Source organism: Haliotis cracherodii, unplaced genomic scaffold (genome assembly GCF_022045235.1).
Source record: "Haliotis cracherodii isolate W230 unplaced genomic scaffold, xgHalCrac1.p SCAF_23, whole genome shotgun sequence".
Taxonomy (NCBI): domain Eukaryota; kingdom Metazoa; phylum Mollusca; class Gastropoda; order Lepetellida; family Haliotidae; genus Haliotis; species Haliotis cracherodii.
In genome coordinates, this window is record NW_027266279.1 from 10,810,369 (window position 1) to 10,835,035 (window position 24,667).

The 24,667-nt window shown below is 40.8% G+C and overlaps 1 protein-coding gene across 2 annotated transcripts; it reads left to right on the plus strand.

The window, feature by feature from the left end:
• The first annotated feature begins 1,665 nt into the window (after nucleotides 1–1,665).
• LOC139471688 (tRNA (cytidine(32)/guanosine(34)-2'-O)-methyltransferase-like) lies at nucleotides 1,666–24,376 on the plus strand. Of its 2 annotated transcripts, none has more exons than XM_071254143.1 (11): nucleotides 1,666–1,687; nucleotides 2,640–2,765; nucleotides 5,221–5,290; nucleotides 6,914–7,016; nucleotides 12,429–12,507; nucleotides 13,020–13,072; nucleotides 15,012–15,065; nucleotides 16,793–16,895; nucleotides 18,235–18,318; nucleotides 20,815–20,918; nucleotides 23,663–24,376. In XM_071254143.1, exons 2-11 carry the CDS (start codon nucleotides 2,645–2,647, stop codon nucleotides 23,957–23,959), a joined length of 1,068 nt encoding a protein of 355 aa, XP_071110244.1. In that variant the 5' UTR covers nucleotides 1,666–1,687; nucleotides 2,640–2,644; the 3' UTR covers nucleotides 23,960–24,376. The 2 variants fall into 2 exon arrangements, with proteins under 2 accessions (XP_071110244.1, XP_071110245.1); XM_071254144.1 differs by lacking the exon at nucleotides 1,666–1,687 and adding an exon at nucleotides 1,897–1,914.
• Nucleotides 24,377–24,667: the final 291 nt, after the last annotated feature.

The following is a 24,667-nucleotide window of genomic DNA, read 5'->3' on the forward strand; positions in this document are numbered from 1 at the left end:
CTGGCGGGACACTTGACAAGGTAAACGTTTGGGGGCTAAAATACCCTAAACCAATCAGAGCATAACGTTCCACAAAGCGATCTTAGCGCTAAGGTGATCGTAACTCCCATACTTTAACAAAGGCTTACGATAGTCGTAGCGCTAAGATCGCTTTGTGGAACGAGAGCCAGTCCGCGTAAGAATTTGGAGGTTCGACTGTCTTAGCGCTACAACTACCATAAGTCTGTGTAAGAGTATGCGAGCTTCGACTGTCTTGGCGTTACGACTCGATTACGTCTACGTAAGGGGGGCTATAACAACACGAGCTTAGTCCTACGACTGTCTGTGTTAAGGTATGGGAGTTACGATCACTTTAGCAATAAGATCGCTTTGTAAAACGGCACCCAGGAGCTGCGTTACGATCACTTGTGAAACGGACCTACCTGGGTCTTTTTTCACAAAGCGATCTTATCCCTGCGAGTATCGATAACCCATGCTTAACATATACTTGCAACAGTCCTGGCGCTGCGATAGCTTTATGAAACGACAGTCGTAGCGCTGAGATAGCTGAGGATAGGTAAGATGAAATAATACCCTGGGCCCCGTTTAACCCCCTGGATACCACAGGGACATACATATCCCTCCTCTACAACCCTCACTTTTCCGATCTAAGGAAAATGTGCGTCAGACAAAAAAAACTCGGCATCCAGAGGGTTAACAAGACAATGTTAGCGCTTCGAGTCTCGCAAGTCAACGGGAAAGTATGGGACATACTACAGTCTCAGCTTTGATCGCTTTGTGGAACCAGGCATTGATTTTGAGGACAGATGCCAATGGCACAAGGGCAATGTAAGGTTATAAATTTTCCCTCACTTCCTTCCAGAACCATGTCCACGGAATTGACATGCATAACGCGTGCATTCACCTCTTTAACCTCTAAAAGTCAATACAAATTATACAAGTCTCGATAAGAGATCAACGGTTCATTGATAAGTGTTGCACGACCACAGAAAGTTCAGTTTGCTTTATTTCATTATCAAACAGTTTAAACAGTGTATTAATAGGCATATCGCTAAACTTGAAGTGCATTTTATTCATACCAAAGAGTGCCTTCTTCGTTTGAATAACAATTATTTCATTATCAAACAGTCTAAATAGTGTATTAAATGGCATATCATTAAACTTAAAGTACATCTTATTCAAACAAAAAAGTGTCTAATTCGTTTTAATTACAAGTAGGTCAATTCAATCTTGATCTGTGCTGTCAAAATGTGTTTCATGTGTTGATATTTGCAGATAGGTGGATCAGATTTCACATCGTCAGTGTTCTTGGGTAATCGGTTATTAAAGTTCCTGAGTCGCAGGTTTAAACATGCCAGACCTACAAATTCAGAATATTTTTCCCCTTTTAAAATGATTCTACCACTATTATCTATTTCTGTTCTTGAAATGTACTTTTAATCAAGAAATATAGTTCTTGATCCCTTTGACTCAAAATACTTATTGCTGAAATACACTATTCTGTATTCTGTTGAGGTGTCATGACACATGAGCCTTAATTGTGAAAGTAGCTTCGTATATATTTCATTCGGTGTTAGCCCATTAACCGCATAGCTTCATGACTTGGTACACAAATTCATAACATTTTCTTAGCGGTATTTATATAAACGTCCATTTTTAGAGTTATCTCCCTTCGACAACGATTTTGGTAGGAACATGTGGATGTGTTTTCTATCATTTCCTTTTTGACAATAATGATTTTGATTAATCTAACATCTCATTTCGGGGTAGCATTATGAATTAGTTTGTCCATTGACTGTGTTCAGATAAGTTGAAAATGATTCCATCGATAGCAAATACGCATCCTGAACGTGACCGACCAGTGGCACAGTTGTCTGTTTGTAAACATGACAGAGTTGAGGCCCTGTTTAACAGGTGATTCAGCCGTGATCATTCATACGCTCCTCGTGTTTTTCGTAAGAGCAAACTAAAATGATCATTGGTTGGTTACAATGGTTGTCTTGGGTGATAAGGTGTCTTTAAATGGAGGCTAATGACGTGAATCGTTGATTGTGCTGTCAGGAGTAGAACTGCTGGGTCTTGTGGCTTTACTAGTTTACGTAGGCTTGGTGTCATAATATGGATGGAACAGTAGTGGCGATTTCATAGCCCGGTAGCTTTGTAACCCAGTAGATTTGTATTCCTTGTGTTTTTTTCATAACCTGGTAGTTTTGTATCCATTAGGTTGTTCCTGAACCAGATTGTTTTGTATTCCTGGGTCAATTACTATCCCTATAGTTCACCATAAGACAATGAAATGAATGGATTTGACTTCATTTATTTAGTACATATAGTATAAGGTTTTTCAAGGACAGAATTTCCATTAGCATCTGATAATACATGTCAACCTGGCTGAATTTGCTTCCCTTGGGCTCGCCAGAAACCTATGATTGTGGGTTCCAATCCCGGTGGCCCCGATTATGTTTCTAGGTTTGTCAGCACCATACCCGTGCTCATGGGTTTCACGGTATTGATAAACGTCTAAGACCTGCATCACTTCAGGCTTTCCTCCCACATTAAGCTGACACACCGTGATATAACTGGAATACGGTTATAAGCGGCATTAAACCCAACTCACTCACTCACTCTTAATTCTTCAGGTATCATGGGAAGATCCTCGAAGGACAAGCGGGATGTCTACTACCGCCTTGCTAAGGAAGAAGGATGGAGAGCAAGGAGTGCATTCAAGCTGCTGCAGATAAATGATGACTTCAACATATTCCAAGGTTACTTTATACTTTCTTCCCGTGCCCAGAAATCCCGATTTGAGTTGGCCTTCAGCAACCCATGCGACTATGCTTGTCGTAAGAGGCAGCTGATGGGATCGGAGGGTCAGGCTCTCTGACTTGGTTGATGCTTGTCTCCGTATCCCAATCGTGTGGATCAATGCTCATGATATCAATCATTGGATCAGGAAACCTTAAATGTTTCAAGGTTCGTCAGCACCATACCCGTGCACGGGGGGCACAGGTGTCCTAGTTGTCTCATGTACTGCACTTCGCGGTGTAGAGTTGTGTCCCTTGCAGGTTCGAATCCCAATTTGCCCCGATTATGTTTCTAGGTTTGTCAGCACCATACCCATAAACAGGAGGCACGGGTGGCCAAGTCGTCTAAGGCTCCGCGATTCGCTGTGCAGAGTTGCATCCCTTGGGCACTCCAGAAACCTATGATTGTGGGTTCCAATCCCGGTTCGTCCCGATTATGTTTCTAGGTTTGTCAGCACCATACCCTTGCTTATGGGTTTCACCGAAGTAGTAAACATCTGAGACCTGCATCACTTGGGGCTTTCCTCCCACATTAAGCTGACACACCGCGATATAACTGGAAAAAAGTTAAAAGCAGCATTAAACCCAACTCACTCACTCACTCACTCACTCACTCACTCACTCACTCACTCACTCACTCACTCACTCTTGTAAGAGGCAACTCAAATGGACTTGGCAGCATGCTTGACTGTGTTCTATTTTACCCTTGGCAGCATGCAGAATTGGTCAAAATATCAACTCAGTTGTTTACAGGCCGCCATGATTACCTGGAGTGAGTGAGTGAGTATGGTTTTACGCCGCTTTTAGCAATATTCCATCAATTTCACGTCGGGGGACACCAGAAATGGCCTTCACACATTGTACCCATGTCGGGAATCGAACCCGGGTCTTCTGCGTGACGAGCGAACGCTTTAACCACCAGGCTACCCGACCGCCCCACATTGGTCTTGACTAGTACAGGCACCCGTTAATGCCTGATTTAAGAGTAAAAACTCATTCTAGTTAACTTCATTCTTTCATGTGGCTTTTTTCTAAAAATCTTTGATATGGTATCGTAATAAATTGGTAAGGATTACCAGAATGTTGCTGTAAATAAGATTATGTAAACAGTGCTTGTTTGTCCTGATTAACCCTGAAAAAACAAATAACCACTGATTTCTGAAAAATTAGCATAGTTAGTGTCACCTGACAGCATATCTTTATTTCTTGAAGCAAAATCCTTGAGTTGTGACTGTCGTAAGTCTATGTTAAGCCATGGGCTAAATCGTGGCAATGTCATAACACTGACTGTGTGCAAGAAACATGGGCAATATCAAAGTATATCTCAGGTCTGTGGCTGTCGTAAGTCTATGCTAAGCCATGGGAGTTTTAGTAGTCAAAGCGCTATGATAACTTTTTGACCCTCATATACTGTATTCGACGTAATAAGCGCCCATGGCAATATTGGCTAATATATTGGCAAGTGAACAATCCCAAATAGCATCCCTTCTGATTGATCAATGTACACAAGACTTAAATTTTTTCGTGTATAATACGCACTTGTGTGTTATATGCACCCTTAATGATGGGCAATTAAAATCTGGAAAAACATATCTGTCGTATATAAGCATTTCAGGCTGTCAGCATATACCACGAAATTAACGATCTTTCAACTCTATTTTTTTTCACCAAAATAATATTCTAATAAGAGCCCCCTGTTTCTAATTTTGAGAGTGCTCTGGGCACATATTATGTAGAATACAGTAATCTGGCTGATCCTCAGTCAATAGGTAATGGATCACAGTATGTGCCAAACATTTCTTTCTTCCTCTAAACCAAACTTGTCACTTGATTTCAGTTCTCTACTGTTCATTAATATGGACTTTTGTCAGCTTTGCTAACTAGACCAAAAGAAATTTGACAAGGCACTGGCTTCAAACAACTGGCTTAGGGACTGGTGATTTATTATTGATGACGGGGGACTTGTAAGATTAAGGGGAGGTGGGGGCATTAAAAAATGACATAACAAATTAGTGGGGTTGCCGAAATGTATCACAACGATTTTGGGGGTGAGAGAATGGGGGCACAAAAACAGAACTTCTATTTTTTTAAGCATATTTGAACACGATGTAGGAACTGGTCATTTTTGATTGGGAGGTGGGGTTTATCTCGGTACATAGAATGGGTAGGGGTTGGGTGTTGCAAAATATGATACTGTCGTCCTAAGAGCAATCTTACATCCCCAGGAGCGATCGGGTATCCTAGTGGTTAAAGCGTTCGCTCGTCACGGCGAAGACTCGGGTTCGATTCTGACATGGGTACAATGTGTGAAGCCCATTTCTGGTGTCCCCCACCGTAATCCTGCTGGAATATTACTAAAAGCGGCGTAAAACCAAACTCACTCACTCACTCTTACATCCACACTATTTCCTTACAGGTGTGACAAAGGTTGTTGACCTCTGTGCAGCCCCAGGTAGCTGGAGTCAGGTGTTGTCACGGAAACTCAGGTGAGATGATTACCATGTGTCCAGACCATCCTTGTTCGACATCTAGATGATCTACTGTGTTTTGAAGTTACACTGGTGAATTTTTTTTACAAACAAAGCCTATGCAGTGAGTTCTGTCCAGATAAGATATTTTCAGTTTGATTCAAAAGAATCACCATGCAAACACTTTGGATTCTAGGGCAGACCCATCTTCCCGAGGCAAGAGAGTTAACTGACTATAAAAGTCCAGTTTCCACCCTTGCCGAACATGAACCACTGGTTGCCCTGTTCCTTTAACATGTGGTGTCAGTGACAGCTTGAATCACTGTGCATGAACCATTGGTTGCCTTGTTCCTTTAACATGTGGTGTCACTGACAGCTTGAATCATTGTGCATGAACCACCGGTAGCCCTGTTCCTTTAACTTGTGGTGTCAGTGACAGCTTGAATCATTGTGCATGAACCACCGGTAGCCCTGTTCCTTTAACATGTGTCAGTGACAGCTTGAATCATTGTGCATGAACCACCGGTAGCCCTGTTCCTTTAACATGTGGTGTCAGTGACAGCTTGAATCATTGTGCATGAACCACCGGTAGCCCTGTTCCTTTAACATGTGTCACTGACAGCTTGAATCACTGTGCATGAACCACCGGTAGCCCTGTTCCTTTAACATATCGTGTCACTGACAGCTTGAATCATTGTGCATGAACCACTGGTGGCCCTGTTCCTTTAACATGTGGTGTCACTGACAGCTTGAATCATTGTGCATGAATCACTGGTTGCCCTGTTCCTTTAACATGTGGTGTCAGTGACAGCTTGAATCATTGTGCATGAACCACAGGTGGCCCTGTTCCTTTAACTTGTGGTGTCACTGACAGCTTGAATCGTGGTGCATGAACCACCGGTAGCCCTGTTCCTTTAACTTGTGGTGTCACTGACAGCTTGAATCGTGGTGCATGAACCACCGGTAGCCCTGTTCCTTTAACTTGTGGTGTCACTGACAGCTTGAATCGTTGTGCATGAACCACAGGTGGCCCTGTTCCTTTAACATGTGGTGTCACTGACAGCTTGAATCACTGTGCATGGAAGAAAAGATACAACTACCCTAATGAAGAGAAAATAAGTTGGGACTTGTGTTACTTGCAAGGGGGTGTACAGGATTTCATGAGATGTATAGGATTGCACACGAGCTCGTAAAATTCCTCCAAATTTGTCCCTTCCAAATTTGACCTGTGAAGATTCCGGGGTAGAATAAGTCTTCAGCAACCCATGCTTGCCGTAAAAGGTGACTATGCTTGTCGTCAAAGGCGACTAACGGGATCGGGTGATCAGGCTCGCTGACTTGGTTGATGTATGTCATCCATCCCAATTGCATGGATTGATGCTCATGATATCAATCACTGGATTGTCTGGTCCAGACTTGATTATTTACAGAACGCCGTCATATAGCTTGAATATTGCTGAGTGCGGCGTTAAACAACAATCCAATCCAATCCCTTCCAAATTTCTTTCAAAATATTTTTTGTTGTATTTTATTTGTTTGCGTGTTATATTTTACATTTTAGTGTAATACATTGGAGCCTGCTCCAGTCTATGAACCTCTGAGCCAGTTTTTATGCATGCTGATACTATTACCTCATTTCAGAGGTATTGATGGTAAACAGAGTGATGCTAAGATTGTGGCAGTGGATCTACAGGCTATGGCTCCAATTCCTGGTGTTATACAGCTTCAGGGAGATATTACAAAGGTAACTGTAACATCTTTATGCCCTAACCATGGATACTTAACTTGTTATATGTATTCCATGTTAGCCTTGAAAGTCAGGGACGTCATCTCTTTGAGTGAGTTAAATTTAACGCTGCTTTGTAAAGTATTCCTGTTATATCACGGCGTGTTAGCTTCATGTGGGAAGAAAGCCTGAGGTTATGCAGGGCGTTTGCCACTTTGGTGAAACCTACGAGCACAGGTGTAGTGGTGACAAAACCAGAAAAATAATTGTCCAAACTGGTATTCGTACCGATGATCATAGGTTTCTGGCAATCTCATTAAAATCAGATCATAGTTCTCGCTACCGCTAAACAAAGATCTGAGGACATCCCATTACGGGTCACGTCAGACCGACCAATGGAATGACCAATCAGAAGGCAACTTTCTTGTGCTTTACGGCACTAATTTCAAATTGGCGACTACGCTTTGAAACATATTTTGACAAGTTCTCGATTAAAAATTTGTAATCTGAACAAAAGAACATTCTGGAATGGCTAATAGATGGTCTAGATTGTATGGATTCAGTCTTTAAACCCGTAACTATCGTTCAGAATACCCCGTAAACTTTTGAAATCACCTTCCGACTGTCACTTTCATAATCTGGTAAGCGACGCTCTGATTGGTCGGATGAAAGGTCGTTCTGACGTGACCCCTAATGGGATATCTTCAGATCTTTGTTTAGCGGTAGCGAGAACTAAGGTCTGATTTTAATGAGATTGAGGTTTCTGGTGTCCATAAAGAACGCAACTCTTCACTGGGAAAACTGGGCCACCAGTGCCGCCTCCTCTCTTTGAAGCAGAATTGGTAAACATGAAATATTTTTCTCTGTTCAGATTTTCTCACTCTCTGCTTGAACCTAACAACCAATGAAAATGACTCTTCGTATCTCTAACTTATGCTATTGTCAGCAAGTGTTTTCAGAACATTCTCTCCACATGTACTGTAAATCTTGAAATTAATGCATCTCCAAATTAATACCACTGCTAACCCCTAACCAAAAATGTGACTCAATATCAATGCGACTCCCCCCACCCCATCCCCAGTGGAATGATACATATCCTTCCCTTAATCCAATCAAACAGCAAAGAGCACTGCTTATTAGCACTGAGTACAATCTGATTAAAATCAGATCTTAGTTTTCATTACCGCTAAACAAAGATCTGAGGACATCCCATTACGGGTCACGTCAGACCGACCTTGGGCGAACTTTGAACGACCAATGGAATGACCAATCAAAAGGCAGCTTTCTCATGCTTTACGGCACTAATTTCAAATTGGCGACTATGCTTCGAAACATATTTTGACAAATTCTCGATTATAAATTTGAAACCTGAACAAAAGAACATTCCGAAATGGCTATAGTGTATGGATTGAGTCATTAAACCCGTAACTATCGTTCGTAGTTAAAGTTTTCGAGGTTGCAGGATTAGAAATCACATTCCGACTGTCACTTTCATAATCTGGTAAGCGATGCTCTGATTGGTCGGATGAAAGGTCGTTCTGACGTGACCCCTAATGGGATGTCCTCAGATCTTTGTTCAGCGGTAGCGAGAACTAAGGTCTGATTTTAATGAGATTGCACTGAGTAGAGCACTTCCGTAAAAAACAATTAACAGTGTTTACCTAAAAACAACACACAGTTTATATGTTTACTCTGTTGATTGGCATTAAGGAAGTTCAAAGGCAATAAAATAATTGAACCAACAACAGTTCACTGATTGGTATGCAGAGAACGTGTCAACAAGTTCGTAGTGGGTAGAACTCTTGACCCCAGCAGTGATAACTCACCAGATGCCCTTTGTGTAATTCCTATTCTTTGAATGACATTGTTATATACTTGTTACAACTGCTGCTCAATAAACCGTGTTTGTCTTTATATTCAAGTTGGTATTTCCACTATCCAAAGTGTACAGGGGGGCTGTCTTTTTGTTGATAGTCATTTGGAGATATAAATGCGAAGTTTATTAATGTGAGCAAAGACCACTCGCATTTTTCGCATTTAATTCACACTCGCGTTAATTTCAAGATTTACAGTATAAGTGTCTAGTGTCTCCCACCTTGGCATTACTCCAAACAGGACACACCAACCTTAATAACCACCTAAAAAAAATAAAAAAACACACTACAGGTAACTGCCCACACTGCAAACAACCAGAAACCCCAGAACACGCACACATCCACTGCACACACTACCTTACACATCGAACCGCATTACAAACCACCCTCAATCTAAACAAGGTTCTCACTCTAGAAGCAATACTAAACCCACAAAATTTACTAGGAAACTTCAAGGCCTAAGGCGTATTCTTAATAAAAACGGAACTAATAAAACGCATCTAAAAACACAATAACCTACCAAATCAAAATCACATAAACAAACAAACATCCACCATACCCAGCTCCCTTAGTTCTCCTCCCCAACCCCATCGGCATCTATTCCAAATCTCAAAATTCCCAAAATCTATATAAGCAACCCCTAAACCCCCCTCTTGGGTTGCACAGACCACCTTCGCCCCTTTCGGAAACACATTTAATGGCCTGGCCGGGCCCGTGTGCGAAATACGCATCAGTCGGAAAGCGCTCGTTAAATCTCAAAGTAAGTAAGTAAGTAAGTAAGTAACCTTGGCATTGCTGGAATACTGCTGAAAGCACAATAAAACTCACTCACTTGGAACATGTTGGTCTCTACCCTGATTTCTTCATGAAAGGGAGATAACTCATGGCTACTTAAGTTCTCTTTTAATGATGTCGTCTCAGTTTATGAACAATTGTAAATGGGGTTGCGATCTGAGTCTTGACAAAATGTTTGGAGGATGTAAGTAGTGATTGTGTCTTGTACAGTAAGCTAGTGAGAAGAACAAGAACAGGAACAGAGCTACAGCGAGAGCTACACAGATTCTGAACAAACTCACAACAATATGTAATTATTTTCACATTGTCATCATTCATTCTTGAGTTGCCAAATTGCCAGAAACACAAAGTTTTGGAATCACCGTATATAATTTTATTTGTTATAGTACATACCCGGTAGGTATTGAAGCATTTGCATCTTCACAGAGTAACATCTTCAGAACTGATCTGAAAACTGTTGTGATTATTAATTCCAGGGAAGTTTTGCCAACATTTGCCATAGACATAGAGCCTGAATATCAACCTTTCAGAATACCAATAGAAATTTCGGATTGTTGTATCTATTTACCACCAAAAGAATGACAAACAATATAACAAACCAAAAATCAAAAGATTCTCTTAAATTTTTATTTATTTTTCAATTTTGTTTGAAGAGCAGCACTAGCTAAATATGATAACTGTTTACTACCTTGCTTAATAATGGGAGATATTTTCCAAAATTAGGATGCTGGTGCAGAATATGTTCCAAATCACTAACTGTAACTAACAGCAAATCTAGCCTTGTCATACACATCCTCAAATTTCCAGCATCAGTTCACCTTTCTGTTTGATACAGCAATCTCAGATCTTAGTCTTTTCTCCAGCTAAACAAAGATCTGAGGACATCCGTTTCGTGTCAAGTCAGGCCGACCTTTCTCGAACTTGACCGAACAATGGAATGACTGACAAGAAGTCGACATTAGCCAATCAGAAGACAGCTTTCTTGTGCTCTATGGCACTAGTTTCAAACTGGTAACTCCGCTTTGAAACATTTTTTAACAAATTCCCAATTAAAAATTTGAAAATGGAATGAACGAACATTCTGGAATGGCTAAAAGATGGATTCAGTCATAAAGCCTGTCACTCTCATTCTGAATACCCGTGTTTACGCTTTCGCAGTTGCATGATGAGAAATCACATCCCAACTGTCACTTTCATGATCTGGTAAGGTTGTTCTGACATAACCCGTAATGGGATGTCCTCAAATCTTTGTTTAGCGGTAGCGAGAACTAAGATCTGATTTTAATGAGATTGCCTGGGATTCGACTGGAATGTTGCTGACCGCATTGGAAAACAATCATTTACTCTCACTCTCTTCTAATACTTGAAGATAAAGGAGACCATTTCTATAACCTTCAGGTGACATTGGGGGGGCCTCATGGTGTCAGGTGCTGTACTATTGCTTGGCGGAGTTGTATCCCTTTTTGTACCAGTTCCACCGTGGGTTTGAATCCCAGGTTTCTTCTCATTAAAGAAGCTATTTTGTCCTCACCACACCTGTGTTTGTGGACATTATCAAAATCATTTATGTCCTCCCAAGTTCATCTTCCTTAGGCAAGAGCGTTAACTGAATATAAAAGTCCAGTTTCCACCCTTGCCGAACTAGGCTGGTATCATGGAGTTACATTTTGGCTGGACTAACGAGTCTATGCATAGTCCAATCAAAATTGTGCACGGAAATCGAAATCCAGTTCGTAAAGTGTCATGCAGATTTCGGTCGACTGCAGCATTTGCAAAGCATTTGCACCGCTAACTCGTTGTCAACAGATATTTTCTAAATCTATTCATGTTTTTAATCAAGGTGCTCACTTGATTTGATGCATTTCGCGATGTAAGACTCGTTTTATCACAATATAGATCTTGATTTTCGATCAGATCGTTTTGACTGGGCGCCACCGTTTTGTTTGAAACAAATGCAAGTGATACGAGAGGTGGAATCTGATTGGTCAATAGGAGAGGCATAGAAAGGACATAACTCGCAATAGCCACTGGTGGCGCTACGATCGAGCCCAGGAATTCCGTCCTAGCTCAGCAAGGGTGGAAACTTGACTTTTAACGTCAGTTAACTCTCTTGCCTCGGGAAGATGTCCCAAGTTATACTGCCACAGTGTTGTGTCTAGTGAGTTGTTCCCAACAGATGTAGCTGAGGTATACCGATAAACGCTGCGCCCCTCATGGTTTATTCTTCCTGCAGTTATTTTGTTGTAAAATAAACAACTCCCACTCGTTTATTTCTTATATAAAATGCTGTGAGCAGTTTTAAGCTCAGCTCACTCTTTCAGGACGCTTGTGGGTAGCACATTGGATGAAGTGTTTGCTTTTCGTGCTTAATATCTGAGTTTTATTCTGGTGAAGTTCAGTGCTGGCTTTATTCTGCTGTCTTATATCTGCTGAAAATTTTCCAATGAAGAATTATAAACAAAGCAGCCCAGGATAAAAATGAAATCATATCAATATAAGAAAATAGAAATCATATCAATACAAAAACAGAAATTATGTGAACACCAAACTCACAATAGATATGTGTACCCTTCTCACACACAGGAGTCCAAAAGAGGGACAGGTCAGCCGAAATTGCTTAGGCAGAAGGCGACCTCTTAAACACTTAATGCAACAACAACAACAACAACAACAACAACAATGAAGACAAGATGCACTTTCGTGGTGGACATTCAGTTGCCACTGTTACTAATGTGTGCTCGTACATTTTGAAATTTTTCAGAAATCTACAGCTCAAGAAATCATCAGCCATTTTGAAGGGGAGAAAGCAGACTTGGTGGTCTGTGATGGAGCTCCTGATGGTAATATATATGAGTATCCCGATGGTGTGGATAGTTGCTCACAATATTAATCACTGCAATGTCTGGTCCAGACTCAATATTTACAGGTGGATGTGATACCCAACCCACTACATTTTTTTTACACATAGATATGATGAAGGAAAGAATGTACCATGGCCCAGTTGTCTAAGGCGCCGCTATTCGCTGTGCAGAGTTGCGTCCCTTGGGCACACCAGAAACCTATGACTTGGTTTGAATCCCGGTTCGCCCCGATTATGTTTCTTGGTTTGTCAGCACCATACCCATGCTCGTGGGTTTCACCGAAGTGGTAAACGTCTAAGACCTGCATCACTTGGGGCTTTCCTCCCACATAAAGCTGACACGCCGTGATATAACTGGAATAATGTTAAAAGCGGCGTTAAACCAAACTCACTCACTCACTCTGCAGTGAAAAGCAATGCCTTGGGCCACCAATGCCCCTAGTATGGAAATGGCTACTCTGCAGTGTTTTATATCAACTTGACTTGTTTCAGTGACTGGCCTTCATGATATTGATGAATATATACAAGCTCAACTTCTGCTGGCTGTAAGTAACTTTATATTTCATAACTTGTAAGTAGAGTAATTAGAGAATAACCAACAAGCTATGAGGAATGACAGATTATCTGTCCTGAATGAATGAATTTTTCTTGAGTATAGTGCGCACCCATGTATAATGCGCACCCCCCTCTAGCGGATTCAATATTTTGGAAAAAAAGAAATCTGAATATTATGCACAGAAAAAAATTACACCGTACCCATTCTGCGAAGTCCGGCAAACGAACGGGTGCTGAGAAACTTCGTCAGTACAAATTCGAAATTTGAGATAAAAAATCACCAGACATGTTTATTTAACGTTTAAATAGTATTTATTGTTCTGCTAGGCATTGTTTTATATCTAGGGATTAGGATTACCTTGTGTATTTTCTTGTAAACTAAGCCGGAAACAGCAATCAGCTGTACACACGTTTTCTTGGAATCGACCGGTGATTCAGTCAAGACACACCCAATGATATAACTTTATAGGATTTTTAATGCAAGGATCGGCAACAATTGTATCTGAAACTATTTTTTTTTTATCAGGAATAATATATTCCATTATTTTCTTAATTATATACAGCCTTTACTAAACATATCTAAAATAATAATAACCCTAAGCGAAGCAGCTGATCGCTATTCCCGGGTATTATTTTTTACATGGAACCAGTCTTACCAGTCACCATCAAGGCTCACGCGCACGTGATCGTGTGATAGCGAGAATTTCATATTGACATAGAATCATCAAACAAAAACAAATATGACTTTTAACGAGTCAAAGTATGTCATTCATCTCTGTCAACTAAAGTTCGTTTCAAGGCGTCAATAGCGGTATTCTGACCGTGGTTGCTGTTAATAACTGTGAGTTGTGTGATCTTCCGATCGCTTCACACACGATTTCGCCGAAATTAATAAAAATAATATTATAAGGAATTTTGAATAAAATTAATGAAATAAGTTACAAACATAAGTCAAGATATACAAAGAACACTTTTTATAGCCAGACAGTGTAATTACATGTTTGTACATGATTATTTTGCGTACTTCAGTATGGATTTGTTGATATGGTATTTCCTTTGTTTCGTGCTCACGGTAATGTCTTTCCATGGGGGGAAAAAACATCCAAACTCATAATTCGTGTATAATGCGCACCCCCTTCTACACATCTGTGTTTTTTCGAAAAAAAGTGCGCACTATACTCAAGAAAATACGGTACATCATAATCATATGCCATCACACTTTTTTTGTGGAAGTATCGTGGTATTTTTGAGTCCTTTAAAGCTCTCGTACCCACACGACACCAGTTTGCAGGGACTAGATGAATAGTGTTTTTAAATATTTAACTTAAATACCCACATGTGTAAAAACTAGTGGGTAACAGAAATTTGAATACCCAGATAGAATTACTGATACCCAATGATTTTAAAATGCATGGGTAAAATACCCACAACACCAAAAGCTTATCTGGAGCTCTGCCAAATGTTGTTTGTTGTCGCTAGAGATGATTTTGATATTTTGGGCCCCTCCCTTTATAAATCCTGGACCAACCCTTGAGTGTGAATCCTGCAGATAACAATGGATGATGTTATATCATATTTTTGTCAACAATGAAGCAGTGTGACATCATGTGGCTTCAACTGACCAATCAGCATTGAGAATTATTAAAATGCATATGTGTAAATAACGGAAAGTTATTCCACACATAACCATATTGGTAATAATTTGAGATATCTCTATACTGATTTCTATTTTGTCACCAGGGTTAAAACTTTACGGTTTTCCACGACATATTACTTGGGTAATAATCTTATTCACTGACTTGTGGGAAGAAACAGACCCTTATCAAGATTTTCTTGTGAAATTTTGAGTCATCAAAACCATAAAGCAAGTAATTATAAGAAACCTATTTTGTCTGATTAAGGAAATGGTGTATGTTATGTTTATTTCAGGCTCTGAACATCACAACATTTGTCCTGAAGAAAAGCGGAACATTTGTTGCAAAGGTGCGTTTTCAGGATGGATGAAATATTGTTCAGGTGTAAGAGTAGTATGAAAAGTGTACACAGAAAGTGTTACCATTGAATGTTACTGGAGAATGTGTCCTCCCCTCACACGAGAATGGAGATTGTATCACAGGGTCTCACAGGCTTCAAGACCCGTGAAGATTCCGGGGTAGAATAGGTCTTCAGCAACCCATAAAAGGCAACTGTGCTTGTCGTAAAAGGCGACTAACGCGATCAGGTGGTCAGCCTCGCTGACTTGGTTGATATATGTCATCGATCCCAATTGCGTGGTGCAGCGTTAAACAACAAACAAACAAACACAGGCTTCAAATTGCCTTGTATTTTGAGGTCTGTTTTGAAAAATTCTTAGATTTTGTGGCTGAAAATACCAAGACACATGATAGGCAAGATCACAAAAGTTTGGACTGGCTCTCATTTATATTCATTGACCTGAGCAGATATTTTCTCTGTGTTCCAGACCGCCTCCGTGGTATGGTGGTAGAGCGTCCGCCCGGAGAGCGGAAGGTCCGGGGTTTGATCCCCGGCCGCGTCATACCAAAAGACGTTAAAAGATGGTACTTGTTGTTACCCTGTCTGGCGCTCGGCATTAAGGGGTTAAAGCAAGGACTGGTCGGCTCGGAGTCAGTATACTGTGTCTGAGTGGGGTATTCATGTTAAACTGTGGCATGGTATCTCAGTGAGCTAGCACTATAAATCGGCATCAGTCCGAACTAGTACAAGCAGCCACATACACCCCCACACACGTACATGCACGTCGCTATTTAAGTGCAATAATCTTGGACACGACGTTAAACCCAATTTCACCTCACCTCACCCCTGTGCTCCAGCAAGAAAGTACCCGTACAGGGAGATAACTCTTGAAGGACTGATGGCAACATGACTAAAAGTTGTCAGAATTTTCATAGAACTTTTATGTACAAACTGTCTGACACTCATGGCGGAAACAGTGGTGGAGAGAAGTCATGTGATTGTGTGTGATTAAATTCTTATGTGTACCAGTCACAGACGTAACATGTATGCGAGACGGCCTACTTTCTCTAGTATGAGAGACAGGTCCTGTTCCACAGTACTCAGTGTGGCACTTGACACCAAATAATTCAATCTCCGTGACGAGCCTACTTGACACCAACGAACATAATTACAGTGTCCTGTATAATATTCCGCCAGCTAGGTAATTGAACATATCGCTATGTTTTCTTTGTTTTTTGTGTAAGGCCACACTAAGCATTTTTCCAGCCTTATGATGGCAGTGTGTAAATAATCAAGTCTGGACTAAACAATAGAGTGATTGACGTCATGAGTGTTGCACTATTTTAATTTCGACTATGCATAGACTCGTTAGTCCAGCCAAAATGTAATTCCAGCCAAGTTTGGCAAGGGTGGAAACTGGACTGATATAGTCAGTTAAATCTCTTGCCTCGGAAAGATGGACTGTGGCATGGTATCTCAGTGGGCTAGTACTATGACATTGAAATTAGTCCCGACTAGTACAAGCAAAACATTGCGATACAAGTGAATTAGTCTTGGAATGTGATGTTAAAACCCATTTCATCTCATCTCACCAATTTCCCTTATTATGCAATCCTCTCGACAGAAGAAATCTTTTATTTATGCCATGACAATTCATCAATGTAAATACTGATGTAAATATTTCAGGTTTGGTAGTATTTAATTGGTTTAAGTGATTGTTGCCATGTCTGTTTCAGATATTCCGAGGAAAGGATGTGACGCTCCTGTATTCACAGCTGAAGGTTTTCTTTCCATTTGTCACGGTCTTCAAACCCAGAAGTAGTCGGAACTCCAGTATAGGTGTGCATAGTAACGCTAAATTGTTTGTACCAGTTTGTCATGTGCAGACAATTTAGAGGGTATGTGGGAAGTACGGGTCACAGCACCAGTACCTTGTTGAAGAAACACATAAATACTTTATTGTGTCGACTGCCTCCGTGGTCTAGTGGTAGAGCGTCTGCTCGGAGAGAGGAAGGTCCGGGGTTTGATTCTCGTCCGCGTCATACCAAAAGACGTTAAAAGATGGTACTTGTTGTTACCCTGTCTGGCGCTCGGCATTAAGGGGCTAAAACAAGGACTGGTCGGCGCAGATCAGTATACTGTGTCTGAGTGGGGTATTCATTTTAAACTGCGGCATGGTATCTCAGTATGCTAGCGCTATAAATCGGCATCATTCCGGACGAGTACAAGCAGCCACACACACACATACACATGCATGCACATCGCTATATAAGTGCAATAATCTTGGACGCGACGTTAAACCCCATTTCACCTCACCTAGTGGGTAGAGCCTCTGCCTGGAGAGCAGAAGGTTGGTGGTTTGAGCCCAGGGTGCATCAACCAAAGAGTTAAAAGGTGGTACATGTTGTTACCCTGTCTTGCACTTGGCATTTATTAGGGAAACAACAAGGACCATAAGGACAACAAGGACCACACACACACCCCCCCCCCCCCCCCCCCCACAAATGTAGTATGTTGCAGGCAGTAAAATTTACTGAAAGAGGATTTTGTTATTTTGGACCCCTCCCTTTTAAAAATGCTGGATCCGCGCTTGAGGTCAGTTTACTGTGTCTGCACGTGTGTGTGTGTGTGTGGCTGCTTGTACTAGTCCGGACTGATGCCGATGTATAGTGCTAGCTCACTGAGATACCATGCCGCAGTTTAACATGAATACCCCACTCAGACACAGTATACTGACTCCTAGCCAACCAGTCCTTGTTTTAGCCCCTCAATGCCGAGCGCCAGACAGGTTAAGAACAAGTACCATCTTTTAACGTCTTTTGGTATGACGAGGCCGGGGATCAAACCCCGGACCTTCCACTCTCCGGGCGGACGCTCTACCACTAGACATAAATAGCGGTCCTGATAGCTACATTAGAACGCATTTCACTTCACTTCGTACCCTAGACCACTGATATATCATTGTATAACTGATGTATTGCTGACTGCAGCCTAGAACAGCAACAACACAGATGTGAAGCGGTGGGTATCATCTCGTATTGCACCTTGCTACTTGATGAGTTGTATCAGAATGTACACCATGCTTGGTGTGTCGGCCATCTTGAAAACAGACTTCTAGTTACTTCTGATGTTGTGTTGTGTAGTGATGACATGTTCCTTGACTATGTTGTTATTTCAGAGGCCTTTGTGGTGTGTCAGAGCTACTGTCCCCCGGAAGGCTACACACCCAACATGTCCAACCCCCTGCTGGATCAACACTACGGTGAGTGGGGCAAACAGTTGCTGGTTGGTTGGTTGGTTTGTTGTTTAACGCCGCACTCAGCAGTATTCCAGCTATATGACGGCAGTCTGTAAACAATCGAGTCTGGACCAGACAATCCAGTGATTGATGTCATGGCATCGATCCACGCAATTGGGATCGATGACATTCATCAACCAAGTCAGCGAGCCTGAGCACCCGATTCCATTAGTCGCCTTTTACGATAGGCATAGTCGCCTTTTACGATAGGCATAGTCGCCTTTTACAGCAAGCATGGGTTGCTGAAGACCTATTCTACCCCGGAATCTTCACGGGTTGCAAACAGTTATACCCTGGTGGGAGTCCAAGACTGACTATTGGTTCCCCATGCCAGCTAATGACGATGAGGTGGAAACTGTGTAATTGTGACTTTATCACTCGAAGCCAACATTTATCTTAATTGGAACTTTTTTTTGTCTGCACTATTTGTCACTAACAGAAGTGGGTTAGCCTTGAGGCTAAAGCGTTTGCTCTTCACGCCAAAGGCCTCCGTTGAATTCCAGGGTACAATGTGTTAAGCCCATTTCTGGTGTCCCCTGCCATGATATTCTTGTTATATTGCTAAAAGCGGTGTAAAAGCCAACTCACTCACTCACTGCCTGGTCCAGTCCTGGTTATTTACAGACTGCCACGATATGGCGAGAATAAAGTAGCATTCATTTGCTCACTTAAAGGGGCGGTGGAGGAGCCGAGTGGTTTAAACATTCGCTCGTCACACTGAAGACCTGGGTTCGATTCCCCACATGGGTACAATGTGTGGGGCCCATTTCTGGTGTCCCCACCGTGATATTGCTGAAATATTTATAATATCGCGTAAAACCATATTCACTCACTCACTTAAATTCTATGGGACCTGTAACTGAATATATCTCAATGCAGTGCTCTATTCTTGGTGTAAGAGTTTAATAATGATGAGTAGTCCTATGTTGTGTAAGGCTTTGTGTGTGTCTTGCCAGGCTTGTGTGTGTCTTGCAGTCTCTTGTGTGTCTTGAGGGTCTCTTGTGTGTCTTGAGGGTGTCTGGAGAAGGTGGTATGATGTTCGAGTGATTGTTGTGTCTTGAGAGTTTCTTGTGTGTCTTGAGAGTCTTTTGTGTTGCTGGAGAAGGTGGTGTGATGTTTGAGTGATTGTTGTGTGTCCTGAGAGTTTCTTGTGTGTCTTGAGATTCTTTTGTGTTGCTGGAGAAGGTGGTGTGATGTTTGAGTGATTGTTGTGTCTTGAGAGTTTCTTGTGTGTCTTGAGAGTCTTTTGTGTTGCTGGAGAAGGTGGTGTGATGTTTGAGTGATTGTTGTGTGTCCTGAGAGGTTTTTGTGTGTCTTGAGAGTCTTTTATGTTGCTGCAGAAGGTGGTGTGATGTTTGAGTGATTGTTGTGTGTCTTGAGAGTTTCTTTTGTGTCTTGAGAGTCTTTTGTGTTGCTGGAGAAGGTGGTGTGATGTTTGAGTGATTGTTGTGTGTCCTGAGAGTTTCTTGTGTGTCTTGAGAGTCTTTTTTGTTGCTGGAGAAGGTGGTGTGATGTTTCAGTGATTGTTGTGTGTCTTGAGAGTTTCTTTTGTGTCTTGAGAGTCTTTTGTGTTGCTGGAGAAGGTGGTGTGATGTTTGAGTGATTGTTGTGTGTCCTGAGAGTTTCTTGTGTGTCTTGAGAGTCTTTTGTGTAACTGGAGAAGGTGGTGTGATGTTTGAGTGATTGTTGTGTGTCCTGAGAGTTTTTTGTGTGTCTTGAGAGTCTTTTATGTTGCTGCAGAAGGTGGTGTGATGTTTGAGTGATTGTTGTGTGTCCTGAGAGTTTCTTGTGTGTCTTGAGAGTCTTTTATGTTGCTGCAGAAGGTGGTGTGATGTTTGAGTGATTGTTGTGTGTCTTGAGAGTATCTTGTGTGTCTTGAGAGTATCTTGTGTGTCTTGAGAGGATCTTGTGTGTCTTGAGAGTTTCCGTGTTGCTGGAGAAAATGGTATAGTGTTTAAGTGATGTTTGTGTTACTTAAGAGGCTCCTGTGTTGCTGGGGGCACGGGTTGCTTCGTCTAAGGCACCACAATTCACTGAGTTGCATCCATTACATGTTCAAGATACTAATAATATTTCAAGGATTGGCGTATGGTGGTAAATGTCTATTGCTCAAAGCATCAAGTTGACATGCTGTGATATATATGAAATACTGTTTAACATGGTGTTAAACCAAACTCGCTCACTCATGTGTTGCCTGAGAAAATCATCCCTCCTGAGTTGTTGGTTTAGAAGCATGTTTTGTCTGAGACTTCAGAGTCAGTATACTGTGTCTGAGTGGGGTATTCATGTTAACTGCGGCATGGTATCTCAGTGGGCTAGCACTATAAATTGGCATCAGTCCGGACTAGTACAAGCAGCCACACAAACACACACACGTACATACACGTCGCTATATAAGTGCAATAATCTTGGACGTGCTGTTAAACCCAATTTAACCTCACCTCACCATCATTCCTTCAGATGTGGACTTCAACAATCTAGAAGGACCGAACAGAATCATTGTTCCCTTCCTTGCCTGTGGTGACCTCAGTGGCTTCGACTCGGACCGGACGTACCCTCTGGAGGTAGGTATCTCTGTCAACACAGGTAGGCCATCTTCAAGATTAAATGGCCTGGCTGTATGTGTAGAGGCATACAGGTGAGAAACCTTTGTCGAGTCTGGAGCCTGTTCCACATAACAGGTCTATATTGAAGTATGTGTCAGCACTATGAATGTGGAAAGGCTATGTTGAAGTATGTGTTAGCACTATGAATGTTGAAAGTCTATGTTGAAGTATGTGTTAGCACTATGACTGATGAAAGTCTATATTGAAGTATGTGTCAGCACTATGAATGTGGAAAGGCTTTGTTGAAGTATGTGTTAGCATTATGAATGTTGAAAGTCTATGTTGAAGTATGTGTTAGCACTATGACTGTTGAAAGTCTATGTTAAAGTATGTGTTAGCACTATGACTTATGAAAGTCCATGTTGAAGTATGTGTTAGCACTACGACTGTTGAAAGTCTATGTTGAAGTATGTGTTAGCACTATGACTGTTGAAAGTCTATATTGAAGTATGTGTTAGCACTATGACTGTTGAAAGTCTATGTTGAAGTATGTGTTAGCACTATGACTGTTGAAAGTCTATATTGAAGTATGTGTTAGCACTATGACTGTTGAAAGTCTATGTTGAAGTATGTATTAGCACAATGACTTGAAAATCTGTATTGAAGTATGTGTTAGCACTGCGACTTTTGAAAGTCTATGTTGAAGTATGTGTTTGCACAATGACTTGAAAGTCTATATTGAAGTATGTGTTAGCAATATCACTATTGAAAGTCTATATTGAAGTATGTGTTAGCACTATGACTGTTGAAAATCTATATTGAAGTATGTGTTAGCAATATCACTATTGAAAGTCTATATTGAAGTATGTGTTAGCACTGCGACTGTTGAAAGTCTATGTTGAAGTATGTGTTAGCAATATCACTGTTGAAAGTCTATATTGAAGTATGTGTTAGCACTATGACTGTTGAAAGTCTATATTGAAGTATGTGTTAGCAATATCACTGTTGAAAGTCTATATTGAAGTATGTGTCAGCACTATGAATGTGGAAAGGCTTTGTTGAAGTATGTGTTAGCATTATGAATGTTGAAAGTCTATGTTGAAGTATGTGTTAGCACTATGACTGTTGAAAGTCTATATTGAAGTATGTGTTTGCACTATGACTGTTGAAAGTCTATATTGAAGTATGTGTTAGCACTGTGACTGTTGAAAGTCTATGTTGAAGTATGTGTTAGCACTATGACTGTTGAAAGTCTATATTGAAGTATGTGTTTGCACTACGACTGTTGAAAGGCTATGTTGAAGTATGTGTTTGCACTATGACTTATGAAAGTCCATGTTGAAGTATGTGTTAGCACTACGACTGTTGAAAGTCTATGTTAAAGTATGTGTTAGCAATATCACTGTTGAAAGTCTATATTGAAGTATGTGTTTGCACTACGACTGTTGAAAGTCTATATTGAAGTATGTTAGCACTACGACTGTTGAAAGTCTATGTTGAAGTATGTGTTAGCACTATGACTGTTGAAAGTCTATATTGAAGTATGTTAGCACTACGACTGTTGAAAGGCTATGTTGAAGTATGTGTTAGCACTATGAATGTTGAAAGTCTATGTTGAAGTATGTTAGCACTACGACTGTTGAAAGTCTATGTTGAAGTATGTGTTAGCACTATAACTGTTGAAAGTCTATATTGAAGTATGTGTTAGCAATATCACTGTTGAAAGTCTATATTGAAGTATGTGTCAGCACTATGACTGTTGAAAGTCTATATTGAAGTATGTGTTAGCACATTGACTGTTGAAAGTCTATGTTGAAGTATGTGTCAGCACTATGACTGTTGAAAGTCTAAATTGAAGTATGTGTTAGCACTACGACTGTTGAAAGTCTATGTTGAAGTATGTGTTAGCACTATGACTGTTGAAAGTCTATATTGAAGTATGTGTTAACGCTATGACTGATGAAAGTCTATATTGAAGTATGTGTTAGCACATTGAATGTTGAAAGTCTATATTGATGTGTGTGTTAGCATTGCGACTGTTGAAAGTCTATGTTGAAGTATGTTAGCACTATGACTGTTGAAAGTCTATATTGAAGTATGTGTTAGCACTATGACTGTTGAAAGTCTATGTTGAAGTATGTGTTAGCACTATGACTGTTGAAAGTCTATATTGAAGTATGTGTTAACGCTATGACTGATGAAAGTCTATACTGAAGTATGTGTTAGCACATTGAATGTTGAAAGTCTATATTGATGTGTGTGTTAGCATTGCGACTGTTGAAAGTCTATGTTGAAGTATGTTAGCACTACGACTGTTGAAAATCTATATTGAAGTATGTGTTAGCACTGCTACTGTTGAAAGTCTATGTTGAAGTATCTGTTAGTACTATGACTGTTGAAAATCTATATTGAAGTATGTGTTAGCACTGCTACTGTTGAAAGTCTATGTTGAAGTATCTGTTAGCACTACAACTGCTGAAAGTCTATTTTGGCCTAAACAACATTGTGCGACTCACTTTAAACATGTGGATGTACATTAGTGTCATTATGAATGAATAATAAAGTCAAATTGTTTATTTCTTCAATTACGTTTCACAGGTTAGTCAACTGATGTCCTAAAAATGACAGAGACCATTCTGAAAGTAACAAAACTAGGAAGTTTAGCATTGAGATTGCTGTGTTTTACTCTACTTATGATGAAATGGTTTGCAAAGGGACATAAAAATCAATTTGTGCATCCACTTTTCTTGTCGGTGTTCCAGCTTGAGCCAGGTAAAGGCTATACCTACCACGCCCCTACACAGGCTCCTATAGACCCGCCCTACAAACAAGCCTGCATCCTTAGGAAGTCGGACAAACTCGCCAAACAAGGGCCTCGACTCACTGATACCAGTAACACTAGTTGTGTGGAGACTAGTGCTCAAGAGAGTGAAAGTAGTTGTGTGGACAGTAGTGTTCCATCATGTGAAACTAGTTGTGAGGAACACTGTACCAAAAGTGAAGAAGACACATTAGCTGGAGCTTGTGGTGGGATTGAAAAGTTGAAACTGGAAACGTGACCTTGTGATCTGAGATTGCAATTATATGTATTACAGTAAAGAATTTATGTGAGGTTTTAAATGTGAAAATGAGTTGCTCCCTATACAGGATATACAGCATGTATGGTTCAAATAACAACATAATTCATTCACATAACTCATTTGCATAATGATGTGGAAATTATTCATTTTTAAATCTTTAAAGATGGTTGGGAAGCCCACAGGTTAATTTGGAGGCTGGTGAAACAGAGGCCTCGCTATAAATCTACAAGTAAATACATATGTTTTTAAGGATCATTTTAGTTAAAAAGAACAAAGAACCTGGTTACTCTGGAAACATGTCTCGATGTCTCGAAAGGACATGAGACTTTAATCATTCCTCTGCTTGGTTCTCTTCCAATGCACATTTGAGCATCTTACACTGAATCCCCATCCGCGTCAGACGTTAAAAGATGGTACTTGTTGTTACCCTGTCTGGCACTCGGCATTAATGGGCTAAAACAAGGACTGGTTGGCTCGGAGTCAGTATACTGTGTCTGAGAGGGGTATTCATGTTAAACTGCGGCATGGTATCACAATGGGCTAGCACTATAAATCGGCATCAGTCCGGACTAGTACAAGCAGCCACACAAACACACACACGTACATACACGTCGCTATATAAGTGCAATAATCTTGGACGCGACATTAAACCCCATTTCACCTCACCTCACCTTACTCTGAATGAGA

Excerpts from the sequence above, each read along its gene's own strand:
- LOC139471688 (XM_071254143.1), top strand. The coding sequence starts at position 2,645 with ATGGGAAGATCCTCGAAGGACAAGCGGGATGTCTACTACCGCCTTGCT. Across the intron at positions 12,508-13,019 it reads CTGTGATGGAGCTCCTGATG|TGACTGGCCTTCATGATATT; the intron begins GTAATATATATG and ends GACTTGTTTCAG. Across the intron at positions 13,073-15,011 it reads AAGCTCAACTTCTGCTGGCT|GCTCTGAACATCACAACATT; the intron begins GTAAGTAACTTT and ends TGTTTATTTCAG.